Source organism: Brachionichthys hirsutus, chromosome 14 (assembly GCF_040956055.1).
Source record: "Brachionichthys hirsutus isolate HB-005 chromosome 14, CSIRO-AGI_Bhir_v1, whole genome shotgun sequence".
NCBI classification, from domain to species: domain Eukaryota; kingdom Metazoa; phylum Chordata; class Actinopteri; order Lophiiformes; family Brachionichthyidae; genus Brachionichthys; species Brachionichthys hirsutus.
In genome coordinates, this window is record NC_090910.1 from 2786928 (window position 1) to 2814011 (window position 27084).

At 42.8% G+C, this 27084-nt stretch overlaps 1 protein-coding gene across 1 annotated transcript; it reads left to right on the plus strand.

Moving 5' to 3' along the window:
* Positions 1 to 1913: 1913 nt before the first annotated feature.
* LOC137903670 (ATP-binding cassette sub-family D member 3-like) lies at positions 1914 to 25391 on the plus strand (the record flags this gene model as incomplete). The annotated part of the gene is made up of 19 exons (XM_068747801.1): positions 1914 to 1988; positions 3151 to 3248; positions 4167 to 4290; positions 4528 to 4584; positions 4822 to 4964; positions 6497 to 6566; positions 14627 to 14696; positions 15991 to 16088; positions 17525 to 17616; positions 20174 to 20265; positions 20369 to 20441; positions 20536 to 20599; positions 20727 to 20804; positions 20880 to 20945; positions 22516 to 22605; positions 22696 to 22815; positions 23962 to 24066; positions 24827 to 24883; positions 25207 to 25391. Coding segments are annotated over 19 exons (1650 nt in total), but the record flags the coding sequence as incomplete, so codon positions are not given.
* Positions 25392 to 27084: the final 1693 nt, after the last annotated feature.

Sequence of the window (27084 nt, forward strand, 5' to 3'; positions counted from 1 at the left end):
TTCATTGGTCAACTATGATTATTTTGATAACTGATTTGTCAGGATCTCTTTAAACAGCCAACTGGATCTAAAGTACAAATACGGTGTCTGTTGGTTGTTCAGTTGTACTTGAAAGGGCATCGTTCATCACCTCTGTTCATTCCTTCTGTAACTTCATTATCAAAATGTCAAGAATGAGAACTGATAGAGGCCCAACCTTTTCTTTTTCTCATTTAGAGAAACAAAAGGAAAACCGGACCAGCTCTCCTTCAAGGTGTTCAAGGGGTTAAAAAGATGGTGATGAGGACGCTAGCCTCCCTCGAAAATAGAAAATAAATAAATGACGTTTCATGAAATACTGTGTGCGTAAGACAAGAACTGAGTTAAGTATTGACTAAATACTTTGTTGGATGTTTTCCCGCATTGTGTGTCAAAGGTTACAGTCCTTTAAAGAAATAAAATTATCATAGACAATGATTTTTCTTATTTTAGAAAGTGAAAACTGACCATATTCTACACTCTTTACATGTAAATCATATCTTCCGGTTCCAAGGTGAGGCTCCTGCAGGAGTCATTCTCCAGCCTCTTAAGGGGTTTAAAATCGTATGACTGGATGAAAGGTTGTTAAAAGTAGGCTGCGTCTTATTTTCAGCTACCCTACTTCAGAGCTATCTATAAGTTTACACTTGTTGTACTGCAGAATCATAGTCAGGCAAATACTGACTGACAATATCTCAACATAAAAGAAGATCTTAACTCAACTTAGCAGAACTGTTAACTTTATTGGCCACTGCACGTGATTTTAGGAAATCAATAGCTTCCAAAGTACTTCCCAAAACTCCAAGAAGGCTGGGTGCTCTGCGCCGCCGTTTGGCCTGTAGGCCGAAATAACAGTGAGTCACCTGTCCCTCACAAGGCACGGGGAATCGACCCTCTCGTTCACCGGGATAAAGTCCAGCTAAAGTCCAGTCTATAAGCAGCCGGCCGCCTCTCAGTACCAGAGAAATGTGGAGTCCAGCACATCTTGAGGGGTTTGGCTGACTGTTTAGACTGCTCAACCTCAGGGGTTAGGGTTAGGGTTATGATCCTACTCGGATCATAAAGCTCCTGACAACATCACCCCTGGCATCATTTGGGCACACAAAGTCACCCACCACGATAAAGCGGCAGTTCAAGGGGGAGTCAGTCAGTTCTTCTAAAATGCAAAACCATCACAAAAGTGTTTTATTGCACACAAACAGTGCAGCAGGTTACACTGCAGACCTGTTTAGAACTGGTCACAAAATATAAAGAGCACAGCCAGCAATATCTTTCTTTAAAAAAAAAAAAAAAAGGAAATGACAAGGTTTGAGGTCGTTAATAAAATAATTATCTACAGGACAAACTAACAAAACAATCTAAAGCACCAATAAGGTGTCCTGAGTTTTAGGTTTTCTTTCTTTTAGTGCAAGAAGAAAAAAATTCCAAATGCAGCAGCTTTGTGACAATTTCAATGTAAAATTGTCATCTCTAAAAGTCAAATATTCTACCATAAATATTCTACTTTCAATCCAGCAGGGGGTCGAGCGATCGATCGGCGCATCCCTTCAAATATATGAGGTGAGGAGAAACGTAACAATTGGGAGCTAATCCATGAACATTATACGTATCATTAAGACAATCATTGTTGTTGAGTTCTTGTCTTTGAATTGTGAATGAGTGTGTGTAAAATAGGTGAGTGGACATGAGTTTCAACCCTCGAGAAGTCATGACCGAGCCCTCCATTTGAAAAGATCTTTAAGGAGTGTAGCAAGGCTGAATTGTTGCGTATTGGAGCTCAGGTTGGTGTTAAGAAAGAGATCAGGAATCGGGTCCTAAAAACGTTGATCAAACCTCTCAACAGCCTGAGCTTTTGACTCCTGGAAATATTTGCTCATCTTGTTCATGTTTTGCTTTGCAGTGCGATTATTGGTCGCTCGAAGAAAGATTTCAAGATCTTCCTGTTCAACTTTATCAAATTCATGCCCCTTGTGAGTATGCTTGTGCTTTAACTACTGTCACACTCAGAGCTGCTGTGTTCAATCAAACCTGACACAGCAGACTGTCATTCTGTAACACATTCATTAGAGTATTTGAGTCGTCACGGCGACAAAACAACCAGGTTTGATTGACTCTGACGTGCAATTTGCATCTCTGTAATCAGTCGATGGGACATCAGGCAGTCCGTGAAAGATGTTGGATCTCCCTCTGCAACATAGGGTTGCAGAGCTATTGAACATTTTTCACTCTTATTTCTGTGTTTACAATGGCATAAGGAATTCATTATTGAGGGTTTGTTTTTGTGTTGAACAAGCGCTTTACGAGAGTCGGAAAAAAAAACTAAACTAGTCCTAGTAAAATGAAGTCCCTCATTTTAAAAGTGAAATGCTCTTACTGTGAGACTAGTTACTGGTCAACCATAGAAATACCACTAAATCTAATTAATAAGAAACAAATTGATACCGGATCAGTCGAGGCCCGGATTAACGACCGCCAGCAGCGTTGTTAACCCACAGGATGCTGCTGGAAATTGGATGACTGTGGGTCGGAGACGAAGAGGCGGAAGATGGGTGCATCTAACGTGATGATTTGACACCCCTAAAAATAACCACAACTTACCTGTGAGGATTTTACCACAACAAAGACATCAATGGTGAAATACTCCCAAGAGCAAGGATTTAAAGGAGATTTAGAAATGCTAGAAAAAAAACAAAAGGTGAAGAAAAGTAGTTTTCTTCATACAAACAGAAGGGCTCAGATAGTGGGCGGCAATTCCAGATAAGCAACAGGCCATCTTGCTAAAATCAAACCTGACGTGGTGCCGATTGCGGATGAGACTTTGCCCAGAAACTCCTGGCTGCTCTGAAAGCTCATAGCGACTATTACACACAGGAGAGGATTTGTTCAGTAGGTGAAGGTCGAGACCGAAGCCGGTGAACCTTTGCCTCCGTGCATAATTTTACACCGGATGCCATTCCTTCTGCAACGCTGTGCATTTATTCCTTATTTCTGTGTCGTACCTGTAATTAGGTAGAAACCATCAAACAGAAAATACCGCGTATGAACACATTACGGAGTGTCAAACCTCGTCACTTGTAACTTTAAAGTTACCGTATATTGAGAGATGTGTGTTGTGTGGCTTGGTCTTTCCAGATTGCACTGGTGAACAACTTCCTGAAGCTTGGTATAAATGAACTGAAATTGAGGTTCCGGGAGAGGCTCACCAAGAACCTGTATGACCAGTACCTGCGGTAAGTAGTGGACTGGTACTAAAACAGATTCTGGGTTACTGCAGATGATTTTTAAACTAGATTTATCAAATTCTATATAGCTAGTCCTCACTTAAAATCAAAGTTGGTAAACGATTTAAGCAAAACGCCATTTGACCCACAACTTGTCAGACATTTTGAGCGGTCAAGAGTAGTGCTTTGGATCATTGCCAGTTCCTAAAATCGATTCATCGCGATTCTATTCGATTCAGCACTAATTGATGGATTCCGATTAATTTGGTGAAGAATAATCCAGACGCAAAGAGAATGAAAACATAACGTCACATAAAGCTGGGTCCAAATGTTATTTTTTGATCGATTTGATTACATCAAGAAGGTCACAGGTTCGATTACCAGGTGGAACATGGTCTCTCTGTGCGTCTACGTGGGTCTCTTTTGGGAGATCTGTTTTCCGCCTGCCATCAGAAGCGTGCATTTTCGGAACATTAAGTTGGAGCATTGTGGCAGCAGTAGCTTAGAACTTATCCTACACTTGGACTTGATACAGTTTTCCTTTTTATACAATTCATTGTATATTTGCAATAAACTAATTAAAAAGAAATCCAACTTGTCTTTGCGTGTGATGATGGATCCATCATCACAGACTGGATCTCTGTACCGGTACATCATATCTTGTTTTATGGCCAATTGAAATGTGGTTTTTGGCATTTGTTGTCTTGTCAGCCATTGACGGACTAATAAGCTAAACATTCTGGACCCTTCATGCACACCTTGATGGCCCGTTTCACTGGTGGGAATTAGTTACTTTGTGAGACTTCAACCTGATGTGTTTGGCCTGTTTAGAACGTGTGACGCACACCTGGACTCTGTACGGTTCTGTCACTGTTCACTGGTGAGTAGAAGCTTACATGCTGTGCTACCCCTGTTCTCACTCTGTAGTGGTTTCACGTACTACAAAATGGGAAACCTGGATAACCGGATCGCCAATGCAGACCAGCTACTGACTCAGGATGTTGAAAAGTTCTGCAACAGTGTCGTGGAACTTTATTCCAACCTCAGCAAGGTAACAAACTAGCTGTGCTTCAGCTCTAATGTTTTAATGATGAAAATGTCATCACTGTTCTTGAAACAATAGAAAATGGGAGTAAAATGCACAGAATCTAAGTTTGAAACAACTAAAACATCATGTAAAAAATAAATATGGCAAAACTAGACTAAATTAAAAATGAATTACTAACACTAATACTTTCTAAAGATGTTGGGAGTATTGCATTTAATCACTGCTTTGTCTGTCCTGCAGCCGCTGTTGGATATTGGTCTTTACATCTTCAAGCTGACAAGTGCCATTGGTGCTCAGGTAAATCTGTGCATGTGTGCTGCTCCAAAAAAGTATATGAACACTGAAATCTTCCGATTGGATCTGGAGCAAATAATTAGTGAAATTGATTCACAGCAATTTGTGATTTTTAAATTGACAGATTAAGATCCCTGATATTTACCTGATGTAAATATCATTGTTTTTATCTGATCTGGGTGGGGGCGGGAATAAAACAATCTATAAACTGATTGTATCCACCTTCACTTCCCTTTCTAGGGCCCTGCCATCATGATGGCCTACCTGCTGATCTCAGGTCTGTTCCTTACACGACTGAGGAGGCCCATAGGCAAGATGACGGTCGCTGAGCAGTGCTACGAGGGAGAGTATCGCTTTGTGAATTCTCGCCTCATCACCAATAGGTGGGAACCTTGTTCTGCTAGATCAGATTAGATTACAGTCAAATGTATTGTCATTGCACAGCAGTGCAGTACAACATAAAAACGTTTGGCACCTAATCTGAGTGCAAATAAATAGTAAAATAAAAATATATCCTTACGGTACAGGATGGTGGATCTTATAAAGAATATAGTGCAGTGCAAATGGTTAAAGCGATCCCCGACTGTTTTGACAAATCAGTCTAAAAACACAAGCTTTTACTTCTACATGTACAAAAATAAGCTTTTACTTCTACATGTACAAAAATATATAATTATTTCTTAAGCTATAAAATCAATTTTGTTCCGCATTCTGAGTGTGACATGAAACGGCTGCAGCACCGTGCTCCCTGCTATTGATTAGCATGGCAGCGATAGCTTATATTTTCAAGGGAGAGGCGCTGTGTGCATTAACCCGAATGTACTGTGGCTCAGTTGGTAGAGTGGGCCGTCCAGTGATCAGAAGGTCGGTGGTTCGAATCCCAGCTCTGACTGTCCGCATGTGGAAGTGTCCTGACACTGAACCCCAGATTGCTTCCAGTGGGCTGGCAGCACCTTGCATGGCAGCAGTCGCCCACTGGAGTGTGAATGTGTGTGTGAATGTGTGTGTGAATGTGTGTGTGAATGGGTGAATGTGAGGCCTCGTGTAAAAGTATCAGTGCAGTCCATTTTCCATTTACTACTTGCGTCACTGGTCAGCCTTCGTGACCGGCTCAGTGCTGCTCTGCCCATCAGGAACTTTGGATGTGAATAAACTCAGTAAGATATATTATTAAAATAACAACTCTTCAATAGTTTGTATTCATTTAGTCATTTTTCCAAACGCTTTTTCTGCTTTAGCGAGTCACGTGATTTGTCGGAGACTGTCTCAGCTGGAGAGAGGCGGAGCTCCCCGCGTATGCAACGGAGACAAACAACCGTTCACGCACACAAACTCACTGCGGACATTAGTGTATTGTAAATACCAATACATCGTGGCGTAACATTAATATGAAGCGAATACTTACCATGGATTGCTTCAGAAATAAAACGGAGCTCTTTACAGCAGACGCTCTCTCTCTCTGTCGGCATGGCGACGCAGCTGCCACACAGACGCCAAACACAAGGACCTAATCTAGAGTCCTCCCAGCGGTTTACATCTCCGTTCTCATCACTTGCTACTTCTTCACTCACTTCTGCTCGTTGCTGGTTCAGACTGAAAAGGCTGAACGGAGGAGCTGATCGCTGCTAACAGATCGCTGCCATGCTAATCAATAGCAGTGAGCTGGGCGCTACAACCAAATTACGTCACACCCAGAATGCCTTGGGACGTAAACAACATCGGCAACCCCCAAACAAAATGAATTTTATATCTTATAAGAAATAATTATGTATTGTTCTACATGTATTTATGTAGTAGAGGTACATTCTTGTGTTTTTAGACCCGTTTGGTAAAACTTTAAACAAAACAAATGTGCCTGCAAGTGTTTGAACCCTAACGCTGTACATTACATTTGTATTTGTTTCTTTCTCTCTAGTGAGGAGATAGCCTTCTACAACGGGAATATTAGAGAAAAACAGACTATCCACACTACATTCAAGAAACTGGTAGGTAGCAGTTTAGCACTGTCCAACAAGATGCGAATGCCTGTTGCCATCCAGGTTCTGGCTGCAGATAATCTCTTACTGGTGTGGTTTGGTCTGTAATGTGTTGTGTAGCTCCTGCAACCACACTTGTGATTAGTATCGGGTATCATTTAACATTTTATACCGGTAAACACTAACATTTTATTTTGCACTGATCTCTTGCCTCTGAGTTCTTTACTTTAGTTTTTGCTGTAAATAGTTGTTTTCTGTGTGCTGTGTTAATTCTCAGAGATACGTTTAGGCAGTTCTTGTTGATGTAATTATTGCTAGAAATGATTCACCTCATCTGGAAATTTGAACTTAATTTGCTTTTTTAAGAAAAAAAACCAATTTCATGCTCTATGAAATGAAAAAAACAAAGAATTGCTGGCAAAGAGTAACACTTGGCTTTTAAAAGTGAATCTGTTCTGGTAAGAGCGCAGTGGATGCCAAACTGCTCTTTATTTAGCCATTTATTAGGCCCGAGCGCCTAACTACGCGTAAGGGCCTATTGTTTTTGCAACGCAGTGGATGAAATGTTGATGACGAGCGCAACTCGCCATCAAACGGCACCATTCAACTTCGTAATGTAGTTGACGACGAGTGAAACACTGACACCCACTCTCAGACACACACAAACACACACCCACGAGTTGATGACGCGATCATGATCAACCCGTCATCAAACGTCACCATTAAAAGGAAATGCTAAAAATGTGTGAGCAATTCAATCGTGAGTTCTTTTATGTGATGAGGACCAAGAAGGTTGAGGAAGGGTCGTCTGCCTTTTTATTGTAAAGAAGTTTGCAACGCGTTGGATACTGATAGTGTCACAGGCTGTGTGACTACCGGTAAGTGTCTGACTATACAAAGGAATCCTCACTACTGGTATCTTCCTGCAGCAGAGGTGGAGCATTCCACTCATAAAGGTTGAGCCAAACATCATGTGAGGTGATTGGGCAAAGCAGGGTTTGGTCTGGTGAATAATATGCATAAACATCAACATCTAAACTCGTGCATAAACAAACATCTGATCCTGTTTGTTCCTTTTCCCAGGTTACGCCTGTCTCTTCTCAAGTAGTCGGTCTTTATTCATTTCATCATGTCAGGCACAAAATAATCCCTTTTGATATTTCATTTTCATTTTTTTATTCATAAGAACAATAATAATCATAAACAAAACATTAAAGAGGCAAAAAAAAGGAAGTTAAATAAAGCTAAAAAGGAAAAGATATAAAAGCTAATCTGTCAACCAAAGCTGAAGGTGTGAGCAGCCCTTATCAGCTCAGTCTTGTACATCCTCTTATTAAAAATGGAGCAAGGCATGAGCTTTCCCTTTTTATTACACACAGCTGTGTCAATTTGCTGATTTATCTTATGTCTCGGCATGTGTGAGCTGGACTGGAGGACGATCTCAGACAGCCACGAGCCTGGCACTCCCGAAACCATTTCAAGGATTTACGTTTTGAGCTTTCTCGATCCTGTGGGTCAACCTGCTCCATTTAATTAGTGCTGCATAAAAAAAGTACCCCCACAGTAGTGGGAGGGAGATCCTTAAATTCTCTAAACGCGCTCATTAACTCTCAGTTTATCAAACTATATCGATAACCGCTTCCCTGATGGGAGCGGGACAAACAGTTTGTGGCCCGGGTGGGTGGGGTCTGTGGACTCTGGAGGTGTAGAGTCCAAATCAGGGAGACGGTGACCCACAATCCCCTGAGCTGTCCTCGCCACCCGGGATAGGTCCTTCCTGTCCTGCGCCGTGCAGCTGCCGTACCACACGGTCGCACTGAGACACAGGATGCTCTATCGTGGCCCGGTAGAAGTTCTCAAGCAGCACAGAGGAGAGTCCAGCCCGCTTCAGCTTCCTGAGGAGGAAGAGCCGTTGCTGGGCCTTTTTTACCTGATGTTGAGTGTCCAGAGGAGATGTGAATGCCCAGGAATTTAATGTTCTCCACACGCTCCACTGCTTCCCCTCGTATGCACTGAGGGGCGTGTTCAGTCTTCCTGGACCTCCTGTAGTCCACTATGACCTCAGTCATAGTGAATTCCTGGGCATCCACATCTCCTCTGACCCCTCCTGGACACTCGACGCCAGACACCTGGTGAAGAAGGCCCAGCGACCGCTCTTTTTTCTCAGGAAGCTGAAGCGGGCTGGACTCTCCTCTGTGCTGCTTGCAAACTTTTACCGGGCCACGATGGAGAGCATCCTGTGTCTCAGTGCGACCGTGTGGTATGGTGCAGCTGCACGGCGCAGGATAGGAAGGATCTATCCCGGGTGGTGAGGACAGCTCAGGGGATTGTGGGTCACCTTCTGCCTGAATTGGACTCTGGACTCTGGAGGTGTAAACAGAGGCGGGGATGTTGGCATCCAGCCAGGTCTCTGTGAAGATCGCCACGCAGCTATCGGTCCTCTTTGACACGATCCTCAGCCATATTTTGTCTATTTTCTTTAAGAGCAACCTGGCGTTGGCGAGGAAGAGACTGGGTAGCGCCGGTCTGTGTTGGTTAGCACCTAGCCTAGCGCACACGCCGCCCCACTTATAAAAATAAATAAAATAAAATAAAAACAAGAATACAAAAAAAACAAGCACAGAAAGCCGGGAGCCTCGGGCTGCAACAGGCTGTTTACGCGCCGCCATTCCGGTGATGGGGTCCACATGGATGGAAGTTTTTGTGGCGCATTCAGGGACTTCCACCGGACACTCTGGCATCTTGTTTGGGCCACTCTGCAAACTAAACAGAGAAATGTATTCCTGTTATCAAGACATCTGCAAGTATCTGATAAACCTAAGTCAGGTGATGGTGTTTGTGATAATCAGATAGTCTTCTCACCTGCCTGGTCTCTCCTCATCTACCGTATTAAGTTTTCTGCCAGGTGGAGCCGGCTGATCCAGGATCACACCTGGTGGAGAGGTGATGTTTTTCCTTGAGAAGAAGCGCTTTAGCGCATCTCCTACTGCTGAGGTTGTTCGAGGTGGACTGCAGGGGTCTGGGTGGGTGTTGGCAGTCTTGTTGCAGGAAGCAGATCTTATGAATGGATGGTTGAGGACTCCTTCTGGCGTGATCCTCTTTGTAGGACTCAGCGCCAGCATGGCCTTCAGAAGCGTGATGCATGATTCAACAGCTTCTGCATCATCGTTTTCCTCCAGCTGCATCTAGTTCAGGAAGCAATGGTCAAACTCATCCTTATGATCCATGAGAACATTATCAATCAAAGTTAAAGAAAACAAGGAACTTTTAGCCCTTACTGTTTTCAGATCGTCCAGAGAATTCAGCTCCTGACCCGTGGGAAGACGAAGTGGTTCCGATTCCTTCCCAAGCATCTGAAGACGAAGAACAACAACAAATTTAGGGGGAAATGCTTTCTGCAGGAAAGTATTTGTGTTTGCACGACTATCAGAAAAGAGTTTGCAGCTTTGCAGCTTAAGTTGAGAAGCGTAAATGCTTACCTTCCACTTGGTGAACATGGTCTTGGTGAAAAAACGCTTTCCGTGAATCCCTTTGTTGAGATCACAGTTGGATGGCATTCCCAGCAACTTCACCATTTGTGCAACCTGGAGATAAAACACAGCACAGTTAGTTTTACAGTATCACCGGCTCCCTCCGCTGAACTGTCCCGTGGGGGGGGGGGTCTCTTCAGAACGCTGACCCGACTGAACACCAAAGAAGTAGTCTGATTACTACAGGTAACTTACCACCTCTCTATCCGTGGTGCCAGTAAAGAGATTGCTTCCCAAAATCATTTCGGCCGTCACACAGCCCAGAGACCACATATCAACGGCCTCAGAAAGGGGAAGACCGAGGAACACTTCTGGAGCCCTACATGTAGAAAGAAAAAAAAGTGTACGTCACATATTACAAATATTAAAGAAGTACATGGAGCATGTCCCAAATGAAATAATGGGGACGTATGGACAAGAATACTAAATACTTTAATAGACTTTACCTGAAACAAGGTAACTGTATATCCACACCAAGCTTTAGTTCAGACCTGTGTCTGGCCGCGCCAAAGTCTATCAGCTTGACTTTACTGAAGGGTCTCTGCTGATCGACTGACATGATGTTATTAGGTTTTATGTCAGTGTGGATTATACCCGTTTCCTTCAGCGCCAGCAAAGCTTCAGCCATCTGCAGAGCACAGGGAGGGTGTGTTTCAGAGATTCTTACAGGTTATAACCGACAGCATCGTGCGATTTCTCCCTGCTATTAAGCCTACCTGTTGAATGATGCCTCTGATGTCACTCAGAGGAATTGTCTTTTTCCTTTCGTTCAGAAGCTCATCCATGTCCTTGTACAGCAGCTCCAGCACAGGCGCCTTTCCAAATGTGAAGTCAAACCATCCATGGCACTTGATGACATTGTGCTGGTCAGCGTTTGCAGCCATTAGCTCTTCCAATATGTTAGTCTGTAAAAACATGACAAGTTATACATGATTAGTTTCCTGACAGGGAAGTTAATCTGTTCACATTCATGAAGGTCAGGTGAATTCAGCTGGATGGAGCGAAGGCACATTGTGTTACTGTTGTCGATGCGTGCACTGTTGTGTTTGTGATGCTTTTTGCACTTCTAATTACAAAATCCACTTCTCTGTGCTTCACTGACTAAACTAACAAAATGACAGATGTGAACAGGAAACTCAACAACTGGTCCACACTCACCTCATTGTCACAATCGTTTCGACCCAGGGGCCTTTTTACAGCCACAAACTCTCCGGTGTCGTTCCTTCTGCACTTCCTCATTCCTCCAAAGCCACCTTGTCCCAGGGTCTTCATTAACTCATAGTTGAGGAAGTCTATGCAGAACCCTTCTTTCACGGCTGCTGGGTACTCTCTCGTCCATGGATACGATCCACGGAGAATAAAGGGATGGATAAGGACGTCACTAGGCGTAATCCTTTTTTCAGGCTCTTTTTCCATCATGGCAGTTAGAAGATGGATGCACTCCTCCATCTCCAGATCTTCACGGGTTGCCTCTTGATGCGTCTAGTTCAGGAAGCAATGGTCAAATCCACAATCAGTCAGGAAATCTTTTGCAAGTCATTCACAGAAGTGTAGAAGATTGAACACGCACCAAACCACTAAATATGATATCTCCATTTGTCATCCCCAAACTAACATTTAAAGCATTTTGGACAAAACACCAATAACGGCTGTTAACCAGGATTTTAAAGTTTAATTCATCCGTCCATCCATCAGGTGGAGGAAGTGGAGCAGCAGCCTCCTCAGTCATTATACCTTAAAATGTGCATATCGCTCACAGCCACGGAGCAAGAAGAGCATGACAGAACCCAGAGACCACATATCCGCAGCCTCAGACGACGGTAGGCCGGAAGTTCTTTCTGGAGACCTACATGTGGAAGAAACAAACATTTTAAAGGTTAGCTAGTAATTATTCCCATTAATTAAAGGCTATTTATTCTAATGTGATCCATAAATGATAGCGACCAGTGAAAATTGGCCTTCGCTAACTGGCATATTGGCTGAAATATGTATTACTATGTACCTGATATAAATAAATAAATATGAAAATGGTTGAAACCATTGTCAGACTTTCATGGAGAGAAAAAATACACATTAAAATGATAGAAAATGAAAAGTTAATAGTGAATCTTTTTTAATTTAACAATAAGCTCCATCTAGTATGAACCGGATGTGGAAGGTTTAAAGGAGTGTGTTCAGTCATCAATGCTAACTGCTAAAATGCTGAATTTTAGCATGAGAAACCATCTAGTGGCTAACATTGTTGCTAACATGAGTTGATAAACTAACTTGAGCTAACAAACTGACTTGAGCTAACATGCTTCCGGCATTCACAACCAAGTTTGCTGACAGACAAGACACAGGTGGAAAATATCCTCTCCTCTCTGGGAGTTACGACCACTGTATTCATTGTCCTTACGTAAATTCATCCGCTTGCAGCTCTGGAGCCGTCCCGTTGTCGGATCTCAGCCGGGCCAAACTAAAGTTTGCCAGCTTGACGCTGAGAGGTCTTGTCCGCTCATCTTCCATGATGATATTCTTGGGGGATACGTTTCCATGGATCACCCCGATGGACTTCAGAGCCTTCAACGCTGTGGCCATCTTGAAAAGAAAGTTGTCCACAGTTTAAACATGAACGTTTACAGTTACTGGCTTGTCTATCTTTGTATTGACTGTGCTCATACCTGTTGGATTATTTCTCTGATGTCATTCAGGCTCAGCTTGTTCGTGTTTCTGCAGACGTAACCTTCTAAGTCATCGTCTAATGGCTCAACGGCCAGAGTCGTACCTCCCAAAAACCAGCCATGAAATTTGACAATATGATATGCCTCAAGTTTTCGGCACATCAACTCCCCCAGGATGGCAACCTACGGTTACAGATAAGCATCAATAGAAGGCAATCACTTGAAATGTATTAATAATCTCTAACTAATTTAAAAAGATTGTACCTACCTCTTTGTAAAAACTATCCTCATCCTGCCGCTTAATGGCAGTATACCTGGGCAGATTGGCAGGATTCTGGACAATATACGCCTCAAGTAAACTGTAAATATCCATCATGCTAGAGTAAACACTCTCCTTGTTCTCGTCTGCTATTTATATGATTTGTCAGCTTCTTTGATGCTTTGATGTCCTTTTGCCAAACGGTTGAAGATGGATTCATTGAAGATTAAAGTAAAAGATCAAAGCATTTTGCAGAGACAGGTGTTAGCATTCATGCTAACATTCACACCGTAGTGGTGATCATATTCTTGACAAGTTTGTCATGATTTAAAAGATGTAAAACATTGCTTTACTTCCCATTTTATGGCTCCAACAGTGTTCTTCAAATGCTTTCACTGACAAATATTTTTTTTTCTTATCTCCTGCACTGACATGTGCATCCTATGCCTAATCTGAAAAATCCTGCTACACAATTAGATTTCCTAAACATGACATTAGGGGAAATGAATAGTGACAAAGCACCTAGCCCAGATGGCCTACCTGTAGAATTTTTCTGAAATCCTATCTCTGTTCTGCAGATTTAAAAATGTAAAACAACAGAATCTTGGGCAAGACATTGAACCCCAAATTGCTCCCAGTGGGTCTGGCAGCAGTCACCCACTGGAGTGTGAATGGGTGAATGTGAGGCCTAATGTAAAGCGCTTTGGGCACCGCAAAGGTGGAAAAAGTGCTGTGTAAGTGCAGACCACTATGAAGCGGTCAGGACTAAAACGGGACGTGTCAGCTCATCGGCCTTTGACGTCGCTTGCATCTTTAATTTCATCTCATTTCTTTTTTCTCATCCTTTTTAATTTATTCTTCCTTACTCCCTCCTTGTTGTTGAACACATCTTGGTCCAAAGGCAGCAGCTATACTTTATGTTGTGCTTTATGATTGCAAGACATCAGACATGAGTCAATCTTTCATGTGTGCAACTTGAATTTAAGGGAAACTACAATTTTTATGTTCCATTTTGGCCTATTTTTCAAATTAGCCTTGTTTCCAATCTAAATAAGTGGCAATGTGCTGGCTTGTGATGTCGTGTAGGCTGGTCCTGGCACTTAGCTGTGAACATCCTTGCAGCAATTGATGGAGTCTTTCGACGCATTAGTATGTCCTGATGATAAAGATAAGCAGATAAGACTAGCAGAACCAAAAATAAAGGCTTTGTTATGTTTCTTGTATGAATTCAATAGCACATTATATTTATATATCACTGCAGCAAGGTCCGATTTTAATCCATTGGAGATAAGCAGAAAGGTGATTTTCAGTACGTTAAGTGTTAAGAGTGTTACTACGGTAGTATTGTCATCCAGGTTCAAGACTTACTATAATCATTGTCCTCTGAGCTGACGGCTGAAAGGCAGTCAGTTACTTCTAATACTTTCACTAGAAAACATAGCTATAACGATGCCCATTGTTCTTTACACTTCAAGAGACAGCAGTTTGTTGCACACAGAAAGACGAAAATTTCCTTTCGAAAAGAAAAAATGCAGAAGATCTTACCAAGTTTTGTATAACACATCAGGACATTGTCTTCCCAAATTAATGATGTGAATGTACCTCTTTTTGTTTCAGGTGGACCACTTGCATAACTTCATCTTCTTTCGCTTCTCCATGGGATTTGTTGACAGCATAATTGCCAAGTGTAAGTAAATATTTAACTTACTCTGAAACGAGTATACTTGTCTCGAGTATATTGTCAGTTGCACAGCAAAACATGTACTTATACTTGACAATGAAATTCTTATGCTCATCCCCCATAAAAAGACAATGAAACTAACAATTAAGAACACAATAAAAATGTCAGTGATATGATTATGTGCGTGTATTGCGTGCGGCGTGTGTGAATGATGCATTGAGAAGCCTGTTGGCCTGTGGGTAAAAGCTGTTTGTCAGCCTTGTGGTTCTGGAATTCAAACTCCAGTAGCGTCTGCCTGATGGTAGGAGTGTGAAGAGTGAGTGTTGTGGATGTGTGCTGTCTCTGATGAGGTTGAGTGTCCTTCGAAGGACTCTGGTTTTGTAAATGTCCTGCAGTTAGGGGGGAAGGCGGCCCCAGCAATGTGCTGTGAAGTCTTGATCCACCCGCTGGTGTCTTCCTGTCTCGTGCTGTGCAGTTCCCGTACCAGACTGTTGTAGACGCGGTGAGGTACACCTGTCGAAGCGGCCGAAGATTTTGGTTGACATGTCAAATTGTCTCAGTCTTAGATTAGAATAGAATAGCACTTTATTACACACAGTGATGCAATGAAATTAAGCAGGCTCTGTACAGTGCAACAAACAGGAACGGTGTAAAAGGACACACCAAGTGTGAAGATATTGCGGTAAACAGTGTTTAGGATAATTATTGCGATAATTATATGTGAAGATGATTGTTGTAATTGTTATTCAGTGTCCGTATGGCCCATGGGAAGAAGCTGTGAGACAGTCTGGTGGTGTGGGATTTGATTGACCTGTAGCGCCGTCCAGAGGGCAACAGGTCAAAGAGATGATGGGCGGGGTGTGAGGGATCTCCGGTGATGGCCTTGGATCTGCTGAGGCAGCGAGATTTGGCGATGTCCTCCACGGAGGACAGAGGACGGCCGATCATCTTTTGGGCCGTGTTGATGACCCTTACGCACAGAAGTCACTTTTCAAAATAGAACCTCTTCAGACTGATAATCAATAAAAAAAATTCAAACGTTCTCTGCGGCCCGGTAACAAATGCCTCATGGACCGGTACCGGGCCGTGGGACCACTGCACTAGAGGACACCGGCCCCTCATGTAGTCTATTTCTGGCTGTTTGGCCAGACACATGCACACCAGTAACCTGCTGGACATCATTGTATAGCACTCTGGCAGTGCTCCTCCTTTCTTAAATTATGCATATTTTTACATATATTATTAAGTATGCTTATTTTTTGTTCAATTTCTTTCCACATGCTTCCACAATCCTCTGCAGACATTGCAACTGTGGTGGGTTACCTGGTGGTTAGTCGGCCTTTCCTAAACCCATTGCAGCAGCGCCACATGCACAGCTCGCACTCTGAGCTGCTAGAGGTAAGAAAACGCACTCAAACGGGCACAGTTTATGGTCTACCCGCATTGTCACAATTATTTTCAACCCTTTGATTTTAACAACTTAAAAACAGAAATGTCTGTGGAGGTTTTTCTTTTCCCTCAGACGACCAAATGATGCAGTTATAGTTATCAGATCGCTCCTGCACCACCATTATCCCTCCTGCTCTCTACGTCCTTCCTGTTTCGTCTTTCTCATTACATTGTCACCCACCCAAACACTGCAATGCTGCCCCCCAACAGGGGTGTAGGTCGTCATCACAGCCGAGGAGAGGTCTGATATTCACTGAGGACGTGTGCAAAACTTTCCTCAAATTTGTCCTCGAAGCCCCCCCCCCACCTTGGCGCTCAGGTGGGGAGGGCTTCGAGGACTCTAGGGGAAAAGCCCTTGTAATCATTGACCGCCTCAGGCCTCAGATTCTTCCAGCAAGCGTTGATTGTTTCAGATCTCATCTGTAAAAGTTCCACAAACTGCCTTAAGTACCAGGTGAACTGATCACGCTTCTCAGATCTCACGAGATTGTGCTCTAAATTAAAATCCTGCGAGATTTTGTTTGAAATTCAGATCGTTCCTTCACACGAGATCTGAATGCTGAGCGAAATTTCACGAGAAGGAATTATTTTTAAAAATTGTTGCAGATACGTGAGTTGGAACTGCGGATAACTGGGGGCTTACTGTACATATTTATATATATATACACACAAGTCGCAGGACCAGCCAAACTATGAAAAAAAGCGTGACTTATCGTCCGGAAAATACGGTGTTTAGAGAATCCAATACTTTAAAGGCTATTCTCTGGTGTTTGTGCCACATCAGCTTGCAGTCCTTTCCAAGCACATTTTCACGTTGCTCAGGTTGGGCTCTGAAAGAGAACTGAGAAATGCACAGGCTGTATGTCGGTTCAGGTATTTCTACATGAAAGCGTGCTATGTCTTCTTCTGGGAACATTGTACAACTAACTTCTAAATAACATATAGGGTTTAATAGCGCTGTATTTTGTTTGAGCTAAACTACGGTAACAGTTTACAGGATGACACCACTGGAAATATTCCCTGTACATTTAAAGCACGGATATGGATTACTTTTTCACACATGGTCACATAGGTTTGGATAGCTTACCTTCAATAAATCATTTAAACCGTTTTGTATGTGCTTCGGTTATCTTTATCTATCTTAAAAAAAATATTTCATCTGAAACATTTAATTTTCACAAATATGTAAATGAAGAAAATAGGAAGGGTGTAACTACTTTTTCACACAAGGTCTTACGAAAATTTATGCGAAGAAGAAACATCAAGGGTCACCTGGTGGAAAAATGTGAATAATACATAAAACGGTAGCTCTTTTTTGGGAAATGCATTGTTGTTTTGTTATTGTGAGGGTTAAACAAAAGTTCCTGGATCTCTTTGACCTGTAGGACTACTACCAGAGTGGGAGGATGCTCCTGAGATTGTCCCAGGCCCTGGGCAGGATTGTACTGGCTGGCCGGGAAATGACCCGCCTCTCAGGGTGAGTGTCGTAAAGGTTTGCAACACAGAAAATCCTGGGTTATAGTAGTTCAGATTCTGAACTTCAAGATGGTAGTGAGTAGGCTGATTTAATTTCTCGGGATTTTCACAGAATTTAAGACTACCTAAATTTAGCAATCTAATTCTATATGGTTGAATATTATATTGCAAAATTGTTTATATTGTATCTAAGAGAAAACTCTAGTGTTTCACAAGTGTATCTTGGTAAATTAGAAAATAATATAGAATATTGTATTGCAGTATATAAAATTAAAATTCAACATCATATAGTTATGTACAGTTAATGTATTTCAGTAATTTCATTCTAAAAGTGAAACCCATAGCTTCATTGCATAAATAAAATATTTCAAGCCTTTATTTCATTTAAATTTTATTGTTGCTTATAGCTAATGAAATTACAAATTGAGTATGAATGAATGAATGAATGAATATATTTATTAGATAGAATGTTAGAGTACAAGTACAGTCACACAGTAGCATGTATTACAGTACAAATAAAGTCAAACATCCTGTCTAAGAGGAGCATTTCAAAAAAGCCCTTGCGGTTTTGTTTCCGTTGAGTATCTAAAAAAAGTGTTTTCAATATAAAAGCGCGACTGATTTTTTTTTTTTTTTTTTGCGGAACACTTGGTCTGCTCTCCTTTTGCATTAATGACCTTCAGTGCAGCGGAGCTTGGAGGCGATCAGCCTGTGGCACTGCTCTGGTGTTATGGAAGCCAAAGTTGCCATCAGTTCATCTACATTGTTGAGTCTCATGTCTTTCATCTTTCTTTTGCTAATAGGCCATAAATTCTATGAAGGTTTTAGGTCAGGTGAGTTTGCTGGCAAATCAAGTACAGTTATACTCCTGCCACCGCCTGAGATTGACGCAGCAGATCAACCACTGAATTTTCCACTTCACCCTGTCCTTTGCATCGTCCTCCCCAACACCAGCCACTCTCATGTCCTCCCTCACTACGTCCATGTCTCTTATCCTGGGTCGTCCTCTAGTCCTGTTCCCTGGCAGCTCCATCCTCAGCATCCTTCTACCGATATAGTCCCTGTCTCTCCTCTGGACATGTCCAAACCATCAAAGTCTGGTCTCTCTGACCTTGTCTCCAAAACGTCTAACCTTCACTGTCCCTCTTATTGTCTCATTTCCAATCCTGTCTAACCCTCCGCATCTTCATCTCTGCCACTTTTAGCTCCGCCTCCTGTCTTCTCCTCAGAGCCACTGTCTCTAAGCCGTCCATCCTGGCTGTCCTCACCACTGTCTCTAAGCCGTCCATCCTGGCTGTCCTCACCACTGTCTTGTAGACCTTTCCCTTCATCCTCACTGACACTCTCCTATCACAGAGCACACCTGATACTTTCCTCCACCCATTCTAGCCCGCCTTCACACTTCCTGTGTCACTTCCTTTCCACATCCAAATGCTCGACCTTTTTTACGTCTATTCCTTGTAACCTCGCTGTTCCCCCTTAGACCTTCTCATTTACACACATGTACTCTGATATACTCCTGCTCACCTTCATGCCTCTCTTTTCTAGAGCAGACCTCCACATCTTTAAATTCTCCTCTACCTGGTCTCGCTGCAGATCACAATGTCATCTGCAAACATCATATTCTGAGGGGATTCCAGTCTCACCTCATCTGTTAGTCTATCCATCGCCATGGCAAACAAAAAGGGGCTCAGAGCTGGTCCCTGGTGCATCCTACCTTGACCCTAAACTCCCCTGTTACTCCTTCTGCACACTTCACTGCTGTCATACAAGTCCTGAACTACTCTAACATAGTTCTCTGACACTCCAGACTTCCTCATGCAGTACCACAGTACCTCATGCAGTACCACAGTTCCTCTCGAGCCACCCTGTCAAAAGATTTCTCTCGATCAGGGGTTGGCAAGACGCGTGTGTCTGGCATGCGAGGGCATTTACGTTGGCACGCACAAGTAATGGAGCACACTAAATGTTCGTATATACTAATTGTGGCGGGTCCTGGCGTGACAAGCCGAAAGTACAGTAGTAGTGTAAATCATTATGTTGCGATTGTTCGGATGTGATCACGCGTCCACGATTCAGCGCATCACCGCGATGCTCTTGGGAATTAAGTCGGCTAGCTTAGCACCGGTGTTAGCATGGCTAGTAAACCAAGATATCTACAATCCTCAAACAGAAGGATGCTATCAAGAGCACAAAGCCTTCCAAAGGAATAACTATTATGTCTAAGTTTATGTAAGTGTATTACGGTGTGTCTCGGTACTATGACCCCCCCCCCCCCCCCTTGCACAGCATACTACTGTTAGCGTTATCATCTGTCTTGAAGGTAAAGCTGTGTGTATCAGTTTTCCACTGTTATTGCCGGTGCTTTGAGTGTTTCTAGATGGCCGGAACGGATTAAATTGATTTCAGTTATTTTTTATGAGAAACATTGATTTGACAAACAAGTGATTTGAGTTACGAGTATAATTCGTCCAGGAAAAAAATACACACACATATTACAATATGTGTGTGTATATGTATACATATATATGTATATAATGTACATATCATTCCCACAGATTTACTGCCCGAATCACTGAGCTGATGAAAGTCCTGAAAGAGCTGAATGCTGGCAAATACGAACGAACAATGGTCTCCCAGCAAGGCAAGGGTATGTTTAATCTCTAACTGCCAAAAGTTAACCACAGATATGAGGTTCCTACGCACCTTCGCATTTAAACACTTTCAGTGATTATTGATTCCATTCACCCTAGAGTCAGACCCTGCAGAGATGCGCTTACTGGTGCCTGGAAATGGTCAAATTATTAACCAAGATAACCTGATCAAGTAAGTCTTATATTTTTAACTTGATTATACTACTTTGTTTTGCTAATTTGTTTCATGATGTCAAATGTAAGGCAATGTTTAAATTATTTTGCAGATTTGACCATACACCCCTCGCCACACCGAATGGAGATGTGCTGATCCGGGACCTCACTTTTGAAGTAAAGCTTTTAATGTCTTTTGTTAGCCAGACAAGATAAATATTACTGTCTGGATTAATTGGAGATGTATTCATTTGTATTAATTCACATACTTTATGCATGATCTTATTTCTTGGTGCTTTTGAAGGTAAGGTCTGGCACCAATGTCCTTGTTTGTGGACCAAATGGCTGTGGAAAGAGCTCTCTGTTCAGAGTGCTTGGAGAGGTGAGAGATCTTCCATTAAACTGTCTAAGTGAAAAGTACTAAATATTATAATCTTTTTCTTTCTTTATTTTTAAGCTGTGGCCTCTTTTTGGTGGACAGTTGACCAAACCTGAGAGAGGAAAGCTCTTCTATGTTCCGCAGGTAAAATCCTAGCAAGGCTTTTTGCTCACCATTAACAAGTACAGAAATCAGTGTCAACTGTGTTCCATCTCTTTGTGGTATATAATAAATGGAATATATATATATGTATATTAGGGGTGTAACGGTTCACGGAATGTATTGAACCGTTTCGGTTCGGTTCACTTCCGTAACGTTTCGGTTTTATGCAGTTTTTTCTCATTAAATGTATTTCTTGCGCGATCTCAGCGCTCCGTGCGGAACTAAAGTCCTGGGCGAGTTTCCACTGAGTGTCGGACACAATTGACTGAGAGGTAGGCGCGCTAGTAGCTTGCAAGCGTGACTAATGGTGTCGGGAAGCCCGTGTTAACGATGCTGGAGTACCAGATTGTGTCCGGCTGTCATCCACAATGTCTCCCGATATCCCATTTCTGTGGGACAAACCTCGGCCCAAAATAGTTTGTTGACAAATTTCGGTGGGAGAGTTCTCCAAAATGTTGCGGAGCGCCTCTGTGAACATCAGACTTCTACACTACTGTAGTCACCAGCTACCCCCCCCCCGTAGGTGGCAGCAGAGCTGTATTTGATTGAGCTATCTGAGAAAAAGATGGAGATAATGGCAAAACCTTCGATGACGTACAAATTCACACATACAGAGAATGTTTTGTGGTAATTTCAGGAGAAAGAGTGTCAATATTATTTGAATGACAGATCATGAAGGAGTGCCCCCCCCCATCATTCATTTATTCATTTCCTAGTTACAACCTGCACAATATGACCACCCGTACTTCCGACCTACATCTGGCCTATCATGAATGTTTATATCCCTGGAAACTAGCAGAGGGAGATGCATGTCTGGAATAAGAATAATAAATGTTTATAATGAACAGAATCAGTGACAAAGGGCAGCCTTGGTGGAGTCCAAACCTCACTGGAAATGAGTTCGACTTACTACCGGCAATGCGGACCAAGCTCTGGCACCGGTCATAGATATATAAATATATAACCACATATATGGTTGGACACCCTCGAGGACCCTGCCGAGGGTGTAGAACTGGTCCACAGTTCCACGGCCAGGATGACAACCACATTGCTCCTCCTGAATCGAGGTTCAACATCCAGAGCCTTAAGGAACTCTGGGAGGGGATCTCATCCACCCCCCGGGGTCTTGCCACCGTGGAGCGTTTCGACTCCCTCGGCAACCTCAGCCCCAGAGAGAGAAGAGCTCACTCCCGAGTCCCCAGGCAGCAAATACAACAGAATGTAAATGGATGGACTGCATCTGTTCAAGTCTGTTAAAAACAAGCAATGACTTCAAAAAGCTACTTTAAAAAAAGAGATCAATTAGATTAATTAATAACAGATCGTAATTAATTAATCACTCAAATGTTTTAATTGCTTGACAGCAATAAGTGCAGGTGGTCAGAAATTGCGCAGGTTGTAACTCGAATGTGTACACGAAGTTTTAATTGTTGCCTTTGCTTATTTTAATGCATTTTAAAGCACATTTTTCTGGGCTGTTCAGCTAAAAACGGAATAAAAAAGATGGTTCCAAATAATTGGATTAATTCAAACAAACCTTTTGTTTTATCAGAGACCCTACATGACCATTGGTTCTCTGAGGGACCAAGTCATTTACCCTGACACCCATGATGAACAGAAAAGGAAAGGCATCTCCAATCAGGTAGGCAACAACAAACTCCCACACTCACAATTCCAATGTTTATGTGTGTTTTCTACTTGTATACCTTGACTTGCCGTTTGTTGTTTCTAGGTGTTAAAGGAATACCTGGACAATGTTCAGCTCGGTCACATTTTGGAAAGGGAGGGCACGTGGGATGCGGTCCAGGATTGGATGGATGTCCTCAGTGGGGGAGAGAAACAGAGGATGGCTGTAAGGACTGACTCACTGTGTCAACAGCATTACCAAGAACACGGGACGGGCAGTCACGGTCAAAAGGCTTTTGTTCTTTCAATTGATCATCACTTCTTAAGGCTAGGGCTGCAAATTAATCGAATATTAATCGCGATCATGATTTTGTCCTCCCACGATTAAAGGAGCATGTTTGTCGCAACATTTGATGCATAAATGCGTGCGCCGTTCATAGATACTATACTATGTTTGAAATCAAATGCTTCCTAGACTAACTGCCAACCACCCGGGGGCGATGGAGATGTTTTGGTGTCCCTCTACGGGACTGTCTTCAAGCCGCTGCGCACGCACCCTCCAGCGACAGCCTGTGGAAAAACTCAAAAACGTTACTGAATGTTGCGGGAGCAGATCACAGAGAGAAATAACAGAGTTGGTAAAGCGACCCAAGACCCACGTCGTCAGGCAGACCAGAGTTCACAGACTATCCAAGGAAGCAAACTCTGGTCCGTTTGAAGCAGACCAAACAGCTCTGCGTGGACATGCTGGACCTACAGAGCATTTTACTACTTTCTAAGGCCGTATCCACACGCAGCCGGGTATCTACGATTTGGCCTTTCATCCACACCAAACCGCAGACTTCTCTCACTAAAAACAATCTTTTTCAGAACTCCGGCCAAAGTGAAGATTTAGGCAAACTCTGTTTACGTATCTGCGTCTGGACGCCTGTAACCGGCTTTTTGGGTTTCGTAACGTCACTGCCTGGGATGACGACTGCTCTGACGTTATGTACGACCTGCGTTTACATTCAGAAACTGTATGGGTGCCTTCAAAACTGTTGCCGTAGCAACTGTCCAGGCTCTTTTTGCTTATTTGTTGACTTTATCGTCCACACGAACGAGCCTGGCGTCGAGAGACGGAGCGTTCTGATTGGATAAGATTTGGGGAAATACCGCCGCCGAATGCTTTGGCATGTACTCAACAACGTGCTTATGCGGTTGGGTGTGGATGGAGCTCTTTTTAATAACGAGGCTGCGTGGATTAAATTTCTTTTCTAAGCGGGGAGGGAAAGATATTCATTTTAAAAATCAAACCTGGCTACGTGTGTAAATGTTCTGATGTTATCAATGATGACTGAACTAATGTCTTTGTGTCATCTTATTCATTTAGATGGCCAGACTGTTCTATCACAAGCCCCAGTTTGCCATTCTGGATGAGTGCACCAGTGCAGTGAGTGTGGATGTGGAGGATTACATCTACAGCCACTGCAGGATGGTACAACACACACACACACACACACACTCTCTCTCTCTCTCTCTCTCTCTCTCTCTCAGTACATCTTTGAGATGCAGTCTAATAACCCCGTCTGCGTGGGTTTTCACCAGTTTCCTCGCATCTTCAAATTCTCTGTGTGTGTGCTTGTTTGTCTCCGTGCGGCCCTGCGATCCTCTGGTGAAGCATTCTGGGTAGACTCCGCCTCTCGCCCGCAGCCAGCATCATTCAGCTATTTGCGGAAGTTCATCAAAACATTAAAGATATTGATCCTGTTTTTGTTGTCTCATAGACGGAAACCACTCTTGGGATTTTTGAGGTATCACCAAAGCAAAAATAATATCATGTATTTATTTGCTGAGAAGGGACGATGCACTTTAATGAAAACGTAAATGAACACAATTGCAGCCATCGGCTGATTTCCTATTGTCCGTCCCCCGGCCAGATGGTACAGGCGAGTTCCTAAAATAAAGCCACACAAAAGAAAAAGAAAAACAACATAGTACATACATCAAAACATATTGAGGGCAGATCGATGTGCTCATCAATTACTTTTGAGATGGATGTTGCTTCCAGCTTGTACTTTGTATGTGTTCTTTTTTTTTCATATTTCGTATTCAGTAACTTCTGTAATAGTTTGACTCGGGTGATCAGATCACCAGCAGCTTCACAAAACAAAATATCCAATAGTCGTCATGCTGGTTTCATTAAAAACCCACCAGTAGGCCTCTACAGATTCCTGTTTTGTCTTTTCATTCCACAGGTGGGGATCACTTTGTTCACCGTGTCGCACAGGAAGTCCCTGTGGAAGCATCACGAGGTGAGGCCTACGCGCCGTCTCTTGTCAGACAGCTTCATCACTTCCTTCGCTGCCTTCGTTACGGTTTTGCTCCCAGTTTAATCCGTCGAAAGCTTCAGAATGAAAAAAGAGCTCCATCTTCTCGAGCTAATCCCTGGTGGTTACGGGAATCACCCTGCTACAAGAACAAACTTTATAGATTTCTTTCCTGTAAAAGCATCTGCGACGCTGCAGTACGAGGGAGGGGGAGGGGCTGCGTGCGGCCAGACAGCCCCACAGATCATTTGCAGTTTAGATGTCCTATTCTGACTCATTCTCTCCAATGTTTCATCTCTTTCATGAAGTATTACCTGCACATGGACGGTCGAGGGAACTACACGTTCAAGCCCATCACGGAGGAAACTGTGGAGTTCGGGTCCTGATCCAGTGCTGCCGTTCTCCACAGACGCACTGCTCTGACCAAGTCGGTCCGTTAGTTCTTTGCACTCGACACAGAAGACGGCGATACAACTACAAAATAATTGTTTTAATCATCTGTACCTTTTCATGTTGTTTTGTTTGGCCTTGTGCAGTTTTTAATGATATGCTGACTAATTCTAATTTCCAAGGTTTTGTTTTCAAGATGCGTTTGACTGTAGGTGGAAGCAGGCTGTACTATTTTAATCATTTCTGCACACGAGATCATGTCACAGGCTGCAGTTCAGCTCCGGCTGCACGCCGCTGTCGTCTAGCGGGCGTAATGTGCAATGTTCCGTGGATGGGCGAGCACACAAATGGAGCTCCGGCTGCTGATGAAGATTTTATTGAAGTTGAATTGCAGCTTCGAACACATAATGATACTAATACAGTAAAATGTATTGTGTTCAGCACGCGATGTTGCTGATATTTGTGCCAGTAGAGTGCGTAACAAGCTGTTACTTGGCTTGGATCATGCTCAGGTGCTCAGACCAGTGTGTCGAGGACTTCTAATAAGGGTTTTGAAGGCCTTGGACAGCGTGTCATCATGTCGGTGAATGTTAACGATGGCGTTTCTGCACTCTGGAACTTCCACTCTGTACCGTGATAATAAAAGCACCACGATTAAAATATCACTTGTCTTCTTAGAAACATAACATTAAAGAAAATAAAAAAGAAATATAGATCAACTTATTAATGTTGTTTAAGTCTGTAACATAAAAAAACTTGAAGTGCATCAATTTGCCTAAAATTAAAAACAAATGAAAATAAATGAAACCTTTTTTTTTTTTTTTTTTTTGACCAACTGAACAATTTGATACTAAAAAATGAAATAAAATAATAAATTCAAATTGATCGGCAACATTAAATCAGCACAATATATAAAACATTTAAACTTACAAAACAAAAATGAATAAAACAATTTGTACTGATTTTATTTATTTTTTTAATCAAAGTGAGGAAGGCAGGATTTATGGCTGCAATGAGCGCTTTGTTTGAAGCGTGACTCTGCACCTCTCTGCTCCTGCTCAGCCGGGACCTGGACTCTGCCTTCAGTGCAGCAGCAGCAGAGAAGCCCGTCTCGGAGCCAACTGAGCCACAGCCACCCCAAGCTCAGTGTGTGAAGTCTCACTGTGGAGTCAGACGTCATGTCGACGAACTGAGGCCAGTCGGAGCTGGTGCATTGAAAGGGAAGTCCTTTTTAAAAGAATCTCATCAGTGATGCAAAATATGCTGCTTCATATGTGGAATCACTGAGTGAGGAGGAGTTGCTTTGCTAGAGTTAGCGGCAGAGAGGAACAGAGCGACACCGCGCTCAGGTGCACCGCTGGAGTCTGAAGAGCGATCTACGGGCGGCACTCACACTTTACTACAGCACAGACACCCGACGATGGTTCATTAGATCATTTCCCACGGCACACTGGTTGGGAACACTGGCATATACTCGCTCACTAAATCAGTATGTCAGTTGAGTGTCATTGCGTTCCCTGTAATGATTTTTAGGATCCAGCAGTTGGCGGTATTGAGCAACACGGTACCGACACAGTATCGATACAGTTTGTTGATGTGCTGCAACGCTTCATGAGGCCTCACCTACCCATGACTACACGTCATAACTGCCGCTCTTTGCTGTGTGCGCGGTGAAAAATAGCCTTCACCATAGAGAAACAAAAGTCATTTTAAACAGAAAACAGTATCTCCGAATATGAGTTAAATCAGGATGCAATATAAGCACGCTTTGTAATCGTAAGACCATGTGAATAGTT